The sequence below is a fragment of the Engystomops pustulosus genome, chromosome 11 (assembly GCF_040894005.1).
Source record: "Engystomops pustulosus chromosome 11, aEngPut4.maternal, whole genome shotgun sequence".
Classification (NCBI taxonomy): domain Eukaryota; kingdom Metazoa; phylum Chordata; class Amphibia; order Anura; family Leptodactylidae; genus Engystomops; species Engystomops pustulosus.
Window position 1 is genome coordinate 10718652 of NC_092421.1, and position 13215 is coordinate 10731866.

Consider the following 13215-nt stretch of genomic DNA (forward strand, 5'->3'; position numbering starts at 1 on the left):
TGTCCTCGTACAGATGGATCCAGTAATAATACACCAGAGAGAAGTCCCAGTCCACATTATTCCCAGAATTGTCCAGTAGAGAATAACCCAGAAGAGAACCGGGAAGAGGTTGAGGTGCGCTCAAATCTTCTCTGGATGTTCTGTAAATCATTGGTTTAGATCTAATGACCTCATTTGTATTATTATTATTATTATGTTTTTAGGTTGAGGACCTTTTTATTATTAAAGTTGATGAAGTGGAGGAAGAAGAGATGTTTGTCGTCAATGATTATCCGGAGGGGAATGAAGTGAAGACCATCCTGCTAGGTAAGAGAGGAAGAAGAAAGCCCTCGGGCTGATTCACATTGTAACCTCTAGGGTTAGGCTATCACTGTAATAAATGTAATGCAGTTACCTCTAAACAAAACCTTCCAGCAGAAATCTACCTACTAAGGTGATAGTATAGTAATAGTTACTATTACCCTATTGAACCCTTTAAGGCCTTCAAAGCTAAACTTTATTCACCTAGAATGGTAATTTTCTGGAGAGGCTACTACACACCCCAATAGCCTCTGTGATCCCTTCTACCTTCACGGCGCATTCCTGACACTGCAGTGTTCCCAGCCCCATCAAGGCACATTGTCTATACACATGCGCGGCAGCACTGAAGCCGGAGCTACTTCGCATGCGCAGAACTTGATAGAACTGGGAGCGGTGTGAGGAGCGCGCTGTAAATACACAGGTAGGGGGGAACGCAGAGGCTACTGGGGCGTGGAGGATCCTTTGCTCTCAATGCCCGGAGAGGCTACTCTCCCCCCTTCCCCCCCCCCACCTAGTAACCTCACCAGAAATTGCATATTAGGGAGATAAACTTTATCTTCGTTTAAAAATCTTTATAGAATTTGGTAAAGATAGATTTGGGCTTAATAAGTTCAGCGGAACGTACATTCAGACCCACCTTAAAGGGGCTTTGCTGTCATAGCAAGTTTGGCCTTAGGGACTAACTTACTGATCGGTGGGGGTCTCCGTGATGGGACCCCCATCGGAACTTGAAAACGGGGTCCGTTTTACCCCTTTTGTGATGCAGAGAGCCATAGAGATGAATGGAGCAGCCGACACATGCGCTCCAGTCATCTTAAGTGCAACAGGGGTACAGTGGACCCCATTCTCGAAATCAACAGGGGTCCCATAAATTAGCAAGTTAGGCCTTATCCGCAGAGTAGCTTTAGTAGAACTTACTATGGTTTAGAACTCCTTTTATAGGGTAGATTTCTAATTGTAGATCTTTAAAGGAAATCTACCAACAGGATGAAGGATTGTAAACCAGGCACGCTTACATATTGGTGTGCGCCCCCTCTGCAAGGATCTGCTCTTCGCTTCTTATGCTCTTTGTTTTTGCATAAAATGCCTATCAAAATTCCGTAGATACCCCTGAGGGGCTCCAGGCTCAGGTATCTATCATTTCTTAAAAATACTAAACGTTTACTCACCTTCTCCGGGGTTGCTGTTGTCCCAACACCATCTCCCAGCGGCCTACAATGCTGAGAGATGGGGACAGATGGGCGTGGCAGGAAGCTCCCTGTGCGCGGCTTCTGTGCCCCTGTAAACAAACGAGGGCACGGATCAGACGCAGCGCGGTACAGGAAATCAGCAGCACCGGAGAAGATGAGTACACGTTTATTATTTTTAAAAAGCCCGGCCCTAAGTTATTTATTAATCTCGGATAACCCCTTTAAAGAAGAGCAGATCCTGCCAGTGGGGCACACAGCAGTATGTCTTTGTGGTTGGTTTATAATCCTTCATCCTGGTGGTAGATTTCCTTTAAGGGCAAGTCTAATGTATAAGTGAGAGGTTTTCTCCTAATCTCAATCTTTTGTATTGTGAGTTCCCTGTTTATGTTCCCTCCGCAGAACCAGAGCGGAAATATCCCTGTGAGCTGTGCATCAAATCTTTTACTCGGAAATCGCACCTTGTTGAACACCAGAAGACTCACACCGGGGAGAAGCCATTTATATGCTCCGAATGCGGCGATTGTTTCACCCTGAAAGGAAACCTGGAGAGACACAAGAGGATTCACAGAGACGAGCGGCCCTACCAGTGCCTGGATTGCGGCAAATGCTTTTTCCAGAAATCGGATCTTGTGGAACACCAGAGAATTCACACGGGGGAGAAGCCGTATCCGTGTTTGGAATGTGGAAAAGCTTTTATCAAAAAATCTGCTCTCGTGAAACACCAGAGAACTCACTCAACAGAGAAGCCGTTTTCGTGTTCTGAATGCGGGAAGTGTTTTAGCCAAAATACGGGGCTGGTAGAACATCAAAAAATTCATAGGAACGACAGACCGTTTTCATGTTCGTTTTGTAGTAAAAGTTTTACGCAGAAGGGAGGCCTGGCTGAGCACCAGAGAATGCACACGGGGGAGAAGCTTTTCTCCTGCTCAGAATGTGGCAAATCTTTTACCAAGAATTCGGCTCTAATCATTCATTACAGATTTCACACGGGAGAGAAACCGTTTACATGTTCCGTATGCGAGAAAGGCTTCACCCAGAAGTCAGATCTGGTCAAACATCTCCGAATCCACTCGGGAGAGAAGCCGTACTCATGTAGAGAGTGCGGGAAGCGTTTTACCCAGAAGCCGGATCTTATTGAACACGAGAGAATTCACACGGGGGAGAAGCCTTTCACATGTTTGGATTGTGGAAGACGTTTTACCCACAGATCAAACTTTGTCAAACATCAGGTGCTTCACACAGGCGCCATGTCAAAGCTGAAATAATCCGTCATCTCGCAGACTCCCTTTGTGTGGATACAAGTTAAACGTCCATTCGGGACCTTTGGGGTTCACAGGGTTTGGATGGGACTCGCGTGGGGAGCTAAAACCAAAAATGGCACTCCTCAACTTTTAGAAGTTTTATTTTTTTTTAAAGGGGTCCTCTATTTCGTTGCGTAGGCATCTTTTATGTGATCTGAACTCCATGATGTGACGCAGTGAGTGCCGACTCGGTGTAAGGGCTCACACGTGTGTTCTGCGTGGAGATAACTCAGGGCAAGATCCTGTTTGTGGTTGCGCCTTCCCATAGAAGTCTACGTGTGCGCAAAAAACTATGGACAGGCGTCATGGTGCAGTCCGTATTTGCAGATGACTTGCTGGGTAACACAGTCATTTTACCCTTCAAGGGTTGGGACCACCAGTGATGTTATTTGCCAGCCTTGCGTTTGGATCCAAAAATACGGATGAAACGGTTCAGGATTGGATTCCACGCTGATGACTTACGGGCTGTAAGAATGGTTTGAGTTAGCCCCAGCCGTGTGCTGTTCTCAGGACATCTGCATGCGTTACCGGTTCTTACCCGATTTTTACGTGTCGATTTTGGTGCGCTAAATCTGCCGCATTATACAGGAGCATCAAAGTGAATGTGATCTGGCAAATGTAATACAGACGATGCATTTGTTCCGCATGGGATTTGCTACTTAGTGCGGAAAATAAAATAATGATCCCATTACTTTTCTTGCGCTTCCTTGTGGATTTTGTACATTGAAGTCGATGGGATTTAATACAGATTTTTGTCTTAATGGGAACCTGTCGCCAGGGACCTCATTTTCACTAAAGACAGGTCGTAGAAGCCCATTACACCTGCAGTGCACATCTGCCTCTCTATCTTCTTTAATCAATTGCATTACAATATAATTGTACTTGCCTTGCACCCTGACAGAATCCTCAAAGCAGTCCCAGGGGTTGGGCTTTGGTTTGACTGCATTTAGAAAAACAACACATGACTTGCTCAACACATGCTCAGCCCCCACTTTTTGCTCCTGTACAGCTCCACCTCCTGCTTCTTCAGAGGTCACAGCCTGGTGAGCTGACATCAGTGGGGGAGGAGCTGTGCAGGAGCACAAAGGTGGGGGCTGAGAGCTGAGGAGTCTGCAGCACAGACAAGTCACTTGTTTTTTTTTAAATGCATCCAAACCAAAGCCCAACCCCTGGGACTACACAGTGGATTCTGTCGTGGTGCAAGGTAAGTTATAACACAATTACATTGTAATGCAAATGCTTAGAGAAAGAAGACAGACACATTTGCACTGCAGGTGTAATGGGCTTCTGAAACCCGTCTTTAGTGAAAATGAGGTCCCTGGTGACAGGTTCCCTTTAAAATGGTGCAACAGGTAAAAAAAAGTGCATAAATCAGCATAAAATAAATGGACTACAACTAACACAAATCTGGATCAAAACGTATCTGATGCCGATTTTCTACACGACAATCTGCAATGTGTGCAGGTAGCCTAAGGCCACGAGTCCACGTTGACCAAGTATCGGAGACTGATCCCCACTCCAGGATCCAGAAGAACTTCAGCTGGAACTTTGTACCACAGATTCTAAAATCTACACCATCAATCTTTATAAATGTGAAAGATGAATAGCTTAAAGTAATGAGGACGAATGATTGACTATAGATTAGACATTAATGGCCGTAGGGGGTGACGCGTGTGTCGCGTCTTGGTTGAGCCCATTTTAGGATACGTGTTATGTATGGATTTCAGCACAACTAAACTTTTGCCAAAGTTTATAAAGTACAGATGATAATAGAAAACTTTTTTTAAAAAAAAAGAATCTGTTCCTGTATGTTTTTTTTTCCTCTGCATTTCTTTCTTTTTTTAACCCTGACGTGATGGATATTTGCATCATTAACCCCTTTTTTATATTTCCCTGCTTCACGAGGGCCTGTTGTCCGCGTAACAAATTGCCCTTCCTAGCGATGGCATCACGCGTGTAACACTCCGTGTGCCGGGACTGGGAAGCGGGAAAACTTTTTCAAATGGGGTGAAATTGACAAAACACATTTGCCCCGTTTTCTTTTGGGTCCCGTTTTTAAGGCTTTAGTGTCATTTGCTCGCTACAAATGACACTTTATTCTTTGGGTCCGTACGATCATGAAGACACCAAATATATACGAGTATTGTTATGTTTTAGTACATTTTAGAAAAATGTACTCTTTTATACAAAAATAATCTTCATTCCTTTCATATTCCGAGGCCTATAACTTTTTTTTAATACTTTAGTGGACGGAGCGGGATTGTTTGCTGGTTGAGATGATGTTTTCCTTGCTCCTATTATGAGGACTGTATGACTTTTTTTTTTTTTTTCCATTTTGGGGATCAGCGCTGGGAATAACCGTTTTTATATGTTGATCTATCGGACATTTCGTGACTCCGAGATATCTGACATGTTTGCAATTTCATTTATTTTTGTATTAATTTTTAATGAGGGTGGGTGGTTTGAACGTTTAGGTTTTTATAAAAATATTTTTTGTAGCCTCTACTGTATTTTTATACCCCCTAGGGTAGTTTAAACCCTAGGTTGTCTAACTGAACTTGGCAGCATGCAGAGGACTTTTCTACTGATCTATAACAGTGTGCCACAGGCACACTGTCATAGATTGTGAGATTTCCAAGATTGTCATTCAGCACAAAGACTCTGGGTGATCAGTCCAGGATGGCGGCAGGTGGCAATCGCAGGTGTTTGCTGAATGTCATGATGTGGAAAGGGGTTAAGGGAGTAATGAAAGGACTCACAGACTAAACCCTCTCTGGGTGCTGTCACACGTCGCGTTTACCGCATGCGTTTAAAAACGCATTGCAATAGCTGGAGAGTGATTTGCCTAATTAAACAGCTGCTAACACCTGTGTTTACAAAACGCAACCGTTAACGCATTGTTAACGCATGCGTTAACATCGCGGTTAACGCATGCGTTTTGTACACACAAGTGTTAAGAGTTGTTTAATTAGGCAAATCACTCTCCAGCTATTCCAATGCGTTTTTTAACGCATTCAGTAAACGCGACGTGTGACCGCACCCTCTGGTGCTTGCTGCATAATTCATCTAACAGCACTAATTGCGGGTGGTAACTGTGTAAATGCAACAACTGCAGTTGTTGCATGTAGAGGGATTTTCCCACGAAGCAAAGTTAGACCCTATCCCTGGTATAGGGCCTAACTTTCTGATCAGTGGGGTCTCAACGCTGACCCCTTCGTCGATCTGTCAGAGTAATGGAGCAGACGGCCGCACATGACATTCTGCTCCATTAATCTATATGGAGCTGACGGAAATTGCCGAGCGCTGCGCTCACCGATCTCCATCACCTCCATAGAGATTAATGGAGCAGAACACTCATGTGCGGCCGTCTACTCCATTACTCTGACGGAGCAACGAGGGGTCCGATGGATCTGCAGGGATCGCTGCACTGAGACTCCCACTGATTAGCAAGTTAGTCCCGTGGATAGGGCCTAACTTTAATTAGTGGGAAAACCCCTCTAAATGACTGCATGGGCGCCCTACCTGTGACCTCATTGGCTGGCACCACGCGATTGCTACGATAGCTGAGAGTCCTGTGTCAGAAAGATTTATATTCAGACCCAGTAAACTTCCAATATTTAAAAAAAAAAATGAAATTGTTAAAATCGCCTCTCCTTTTCCTGGAACGGAAATCAAAATAATCCTAAACTTAATAGTTAAAATGTCTGATATATCAAGATACAAACACAATTCCTCTCTGCGGGGGGAAAAAAAACACCCGAGTTGGCACTTTTTTTTTTTTTTTACCATTTTTCTATAAGTAAAAGTTTGAATTAGAAAGTGAATCGGTTGTTGAGTAACAAAAAAATTAGCAATGTAAAGATCCCACAGAAGATGACGCGTCTCACAGCTCCAAAGGATGAAAAAGTGATCAGGATATTTCTTAAGGTTTTTTTTTTTTTTTTAACATAAATAAAGATATTAAAGCAGCCCTGACGTCGAGGGTGGGTGACCTCTTATGTCCTATGTAATTTCTTAATCTCGGTTAACCCCTTTAATGTTATCCTATATGCATTGAATTAGTTGGGGGAGGATAAAGTTATAAGTCACTTTGCTTAATAATTCGGATTACTATGGTTTTCTGACCAGTATAAGGGATTACTGCTGGGATCTGACCAGTGGGGGTCCTAATGATTGATCCAACCACGCCGGACCCCCCCAAACAATCTGACACTTGAAGCCTATACCATGGGTAGGAGATAAGTGCCTGTGGTGGTGGAGCTATACATAAGTGGCCGCCATTGCTGTGCGGTGTAATTCCTTGTTCTAGCTTTGGTCACTCTGCTCTATGATCACATTACATACAGAGTAAATGGATACAGTATATACTGATGGATTCAGTGATGTTCGGTATGTACAGAGCCCATTGGTCATTAGCAACTCGGGCAAAAGCCATCATCAAAGCAGTTGTATGATCCTCTCCTTACACACACTAGGGTCTTAGAGTGGAGTCATGATGGTGCACAGAGGCAACCCATAGGAATACAGGCAGTCCCCTACTTAAGGACACCCAACTTGCAGACGACCAATACTTAAAGACGGACCCCTCTGCCCCCTGTGACCTCTGGTGACCTCTCTGGATGTTACTATAGTCCCAGACTGCAATGATCATCTGTAAGGTGTCTGTAATGAAGCTTTATTTCCATTAACAGTAAAAAAATTTTGAAACTCTGATTCTCAGTGGGGCCAAAAATTTTTTAATCTGGATCTACAGTTAAAAAAATATACAGTTTCGACTTACATACAAATTTAACTTAAGAACAAACCTATGGAACCTATCTTTTATGTAACCAGGGGACTGTCTGTATTTAAGATGTCTATCACCATAGACAGGGGGCATCCTCTACACCTAGAGGAGAGGAGGTTCTACCATCACCATAGACAGGGGGCATCCTCGACACCTAGAGGAGAGGAGGTTCTACCATCACCATAGACAGGGGGCATCCTCTACACCTAGAGGAGAGGAGGTTCTACCATCACCATAGACAGGAGGCATCCTCTACACCTAGAGGAGAGGAGGTTCTACCATCACCATAGACAGGGGACATCCTCTACACCTAGAGGAGAAGAGGTTCTACCATCACCATAGACAGGGGGCATCCTCTACACCTAGAGGAGAGGAGGTTCTACCATCACCATAGACAGGGGGCATCCTCTACACCTAGAGGAGAGGAGGTTCTACCATCACCATAGACAGGGGACATCCTCTACACCTAGAGGAGAAGAGGTTCTACCATCACCATAGACAGGGGGCATCCTCTACACCTAGAGGAGAGGGGGTTCTACCATCACCATAGACAGGGGACATCCTCTACACCTAGAGGAGAGGAGGTTCTACCATCACCATAGACAGGGGGCATCCTCTACACCTAGAGGAGAGGAGGTTCTACCATCACCATAGACAGGGGGCATCCTCTACACCTAGAGGAGAGGAGGTTCTACCATCACCATAGACAGGAGGCATCCTCTACACCTAGAGGAGAGGAGGTTCTACCATCACCATAGACAGGGGGCATCCTCTACACCTAGAGAAGAGGAGGTTCTACCATCACCATAGACAGGGGGCATCCTCTACACCTAGAGGAGAGGAGGTTCTACCATCACCATAGACAGGGGGCATCCTCTACACCTAGAGGAGAGGAGGTTCTACCATCACCATAGACAGGAGGCATCCTCTACACCTAGAGGAGAGGAGGTTCTACCATCACCATAGACAGGGGACATCCTCTACACCTAGAGGAGAGGAGGTTCTACCATCACCATAGACAGGAGGCATCCTCTACACCTAGAGGAGAGGAGGTTCCACCATCTCCATAGACAGGGGGCATCCTCTACACCTAGAGGAGAGGAGGTTCTACCATCACCATAGACAGGGGACATCCTCTACACCTAGAGGAAAGGAGGTTCTACCATCACCATAGACAGGGGACATCCTCTACACCTAGAGGAGAGGAGGTTCTACCATCACCATAGACAGGGGGCATCCTCTACACCTAGAGGAGAGGAGGTTCTACCATCACCATAGACAGGGGGCATCCTCTACACCTAGAGGAGAGCAGGTTCTACCATCACCATAGACAGGGGACATCCTCTACACCTAGAGGAGAGGAGGTTCTACCATCACCATAGACAGGGGGCATCCTCTACACCTAGAGGAGAGGAGATTCTACCATCACCATAGACAGGGGACATCCTCTACACCTAGAGGAGAGGAGATTCTACCATCACCATAGACAGGGGGCATCCTCTACACCTAGAGAAGAAGGGGTTCTACCATCACCATAGACAGGAGGCATCCTCTACACCTAGAGGAGAGGAGGTTCTACCATCACCATAGACATGGGGCATCCTCTACACCTAGAGGAGAGGAGGTTCTACCATCACCATAGACAGGGGGCATCCTCTACACCTAGAGGAGAGGAGGTTCTACCATCACCATAGACAGGGGGCATCCTCTACACCTAGAGGAGAGGAGGTTCTACCATCACCATAGACAGGGGCATCCTCTACACCTAGAGGAGAGGCGGTTCTACCATCCCCATAGACAGGGGGCATCCTCTACACCTAGAGGAGAGAAGGTTCTACCATCACCATAGACAGGGGGCATCCTCTACACCTATAGGAGAGGAGGTTCTACCATCACCATAGACAGGGGACATCCTCTACACCTAGAGGAGAGGCGGTTCTACCATCACCATAGACCGGGGGCATCCTATACACCTAGAGGAGAGAAGGTTCTACCATCACCATAGACAGGGGGCATCCTCTACACCTAGAGGAGAGGAGGTTCTACCATCACCATAGACATGGGGCATCCTCTACACCTAGAGGACAGGAGGTTCTACCATCACCATAGACAGGGGGCATCCTCTACACCTAGAGGAGAGGAGGTTCTACCATCACCATAGACAGGGGGCATCCTCTACACCTATAGGAGAGGAGGTTCTACCATCACCATAGACAGGGAACATCCTCTACACCTATAGGAGAGGAGGTTCTACCATCACCATAGACAGGGAACATCCTCTACACCTAGAGGAGAGGAGGTTCTACCATCACCATAGACAGGGAACATCCTCTACACCTATAGGAGAGGAGGTTCTACCATCACCATAGACAGGGGGCATCCTCTACACCTAGAGGAGAGGAGGTTCTACCATCACCATAGACAGGGGACATCCTCTACACCTAGAGGAGAGGCGGTTCTACCATCACCATAGACAGGGGGCATCCTATACACCTAGAGGAGAGAAGGTTCTACCATCACCATAGACAGGGGGCATCCTCTACACCTATAGGACAGGAGGTTCTACCATCACCATAGACAGGAGGCATCCTCTACACCTATAGGAGAGGAGGTTCTACCATCACCATAGACAGGGGGCATCCTCTACACCTAGAGGAGAGGAGGTTCTACCATCACCATAGACAGGGGCATCCTCTACACCTAGAGGAGAGGCGGTGCTACCATCACCATAGACAGGGGGCATCCTCTACACCTAGAGGAGAGAAGGTTCTACCATCACCATAGACAGGGGGCATCCTTTACACCTATAGGACAGGAGGTTCTACCATCACCATAGACAGGAGGCATCCTCTACACCTATAGGAGAGGAGGTTCTACCATCACCATAGACAGGGGGCATCCTCTACACCTAGAGGAGAGGAGGTTCTACCATCACCATAGACAGGGGCATCCTCTACACCTAGAGGAGAGGCGGTTCTACCATCACCATAGACAGGGGGCATCCTCTACACCTAGAGGAGAGGAGGTTCTACCATCACCATAGACAGGGGGCATCCTCTACACCTAGAGGAGAGGAGGTTCTACCATCACCATAGACAGGGGACATCTGCTACACCTAGAAGAGAGGAGGTTCTACCATCACCATAGACAGGGGACATCCTCTACTCCTAGAGGAAAGGAGGTTTTACCATCACCATAGACAGGGGACATCCTCTACACCTAGAGGAGAGGAGGTTCTACCATCACCATAGACAGGGGGCATCCTCTACACCTAGAGGAGAGGCGGTTATGCCATCACCATAGACAGGGGGCATCCTCTACACCTAGAGGAGAGGAGGTTCTACCATCACCATAGACAGGGAGCATTCTCTACACCTAGAGGAGAGGAGGCTCTACCATCACCATAGACAGGGGGCATCCTCTACACCTAGAGGAGAGGCGGTTATGCCATCACCATAGACAGGGGGCATCCTCTACACCTAGAGGAGAGGAGGTTCTACCATCACCATAGACAGGGGACATCCTCTACACCTATAGGAGAGGAGGTTCTACCATCACCATAGACAGGGGACATCCTCTACACCTAGAGGAGAGGAGGTTCTACCATCACCATAGACAGGGGGCATCCTCTACACCTAGAGGAGAGGCGGTTATGCCATCACCATAGACAGGGGACATCCTCTACACCTAGAGGAAAGGAGGTTTTACCATCACCATAGACAGGGGACATCCTCTACACCTAGAGGAGAGGAGGTTCTACTATCACCATAGACAGGGGGCATCCTCTACACCTAGAGGAGAAGGGGTTCTACCATCACCATAGACAGGGGGCATCCTCTACACCTAGAGGAGAGGAGGTTCTACCATCACCATAGACAGGAGGCATCCTCTACACCTATAGGAGAGGAGGTTCTACCATCACCATAGACAGGGGACATCCTCTACACCTAGAGGAGAGGAGGTTCTACCATCACCATAGACAGGGGGCATCCTCTACACCTAGAGGAGAGGCGGTTATGCCATCACCATAGACAGGGGGCATCCTATACACCTAGAGGAGAGAAGGTTTTACCATCACCATAGACAGGGGGCATCCTCTACACCTATAGGAGAGGAGGTTCTACCATCACCATAGACAGGGGACATCCTCTACACCTAGAGGAGAAGAGGTTCTACCATCACCATAGACAGGGGGTATCCTCTACACCTAGAGGAGAGGCGGTTATGCCATCACCATAGACAGGGGGCATCCTCTACACCTAGAGGAGAGGAGGTTCTACCATCACCATAGACAGGGAGCATTCTCTACATCTAGAGGAGAGGAGGTTCTACCATCACCATAGACAGGAGGCATCCTCTACACCTATAGGAAAGGAGGTTCTACCATCACCATAGACAGGGGACATCCTCTACACCTAGAGGAGAGGAGGTTCTACCATCACCATAGACAGGGGGCATCCACTACACCTAGAGGAGAAGGGGTTCTACCATCACCATAGACAGGGGACATCCTCTACACCTAGAGGAGAAGGGGTTCTACCATCACCATAGACAGGGAGCATTCTCTACATCTAGAGGAGAGGCGGTTATGCCATCACAATAGACAGGGGGCATCCTCTACACCTAGAGGAGAGGAGGTTCTACCATCACCATAGAAAGGGGACATCTTCTACCCCTAGAGGAGAGGAGGCTCTACCATCACCATAGACAGGGGGCATCCTCTACACCTAGAGGAGAGGAGGTTCTACCATCACCATAGACAGGAGGCATCCTCTACACCTAGAGGAGAGGAGGTTCTACCATCACCATAGACAGGGGGCATCCTCTACACCTAGAGGAGAGGCGGTTATGCCATCACCATAGACAGGGGGCATCCTCTACACCTAGAGGAGAGGAGGTTCTACCATCACCATAGACAGGGAGCATTCTCTACACCTAGAGGAGAGGAGGCTCTACCATCACCATAGACAGGGGGCATCCTCTACACCTAGAGGAGAGGCGGTTATGCCATCACCATAGACAGGGGGCATCCTCTACACCTAGAGGAGAGGAGGTTCTACCATCACCATAGACAGGGGACATCCTCTACACCTATAGGAGAGGAGGTTCTACCATCACCATAGACAGGGGACATCCTCTACACCTAGAGGAGAGGAGGTTCTACCATCACCATAGACAGGGGGCATCCTCTACACCTAGAGGAGAGGCGGTTATGCCATCACCATAGACAGGGGACATCCTCTACACCTAGAGGAAAGGAGGTTTTACCATCACCATAGACAGGGGACATCCTCTACACCTAGAGGAGAGGAGGTTCTACTATCACCATAGACAGGGGGCATCCTCTACACCTAGAGGAGAAGGGGTTCTACCATCACCATAGACAGGGGGCATCCTCTACACCTAGAGGAGAGGAGGTTCTACCATCACCATAGACAGGAGGCATCCTCTACACCTATAGGAGAGGAGGTTCTACCATCACCATAGACAGGGGACATCCTCTACACCTAGAGGAGAGGAGGTTCTACCATCACCATAGACAGGGGGCATCCTCTACACCTAGAGGAGAGGCGGTTATGCCATCACCATAGACAGGGGGCATCCTATACACCTAGAGGAGAGAAGGTTCTACCATCAC

At 47.3% G+C, this 13215-nt stretch overlaps 1 protein-coding gene across 1 annotated transcript in view; it reads left to right on the forward strand.

Moving 5' to 3' along the window:
* The window catches only part of LOC140106173 (uncharacterized), a 33831-nt gene that overhangs the window by 7784 nt on the left and 12832 nt on the right, over nucleotides 1-13215 (forward strand). The window contains exons 5-7 of the mRNA XM_072130447.1: nucleotides 14-114; nucleotides 204-306; nucleotides 1890-2719. Of these exons, the coding sequence (XP_071986548.1) occupies nucleotides 14-114; nucleotides 204-306; nucleotides 1890-2719 (1034 nt within the window). The remainder of the gene's footprint in view (nucleotides 1-13; nucleotides 115-203; nucleotides 307-1889; nucleotides 2720-13215) is intronic.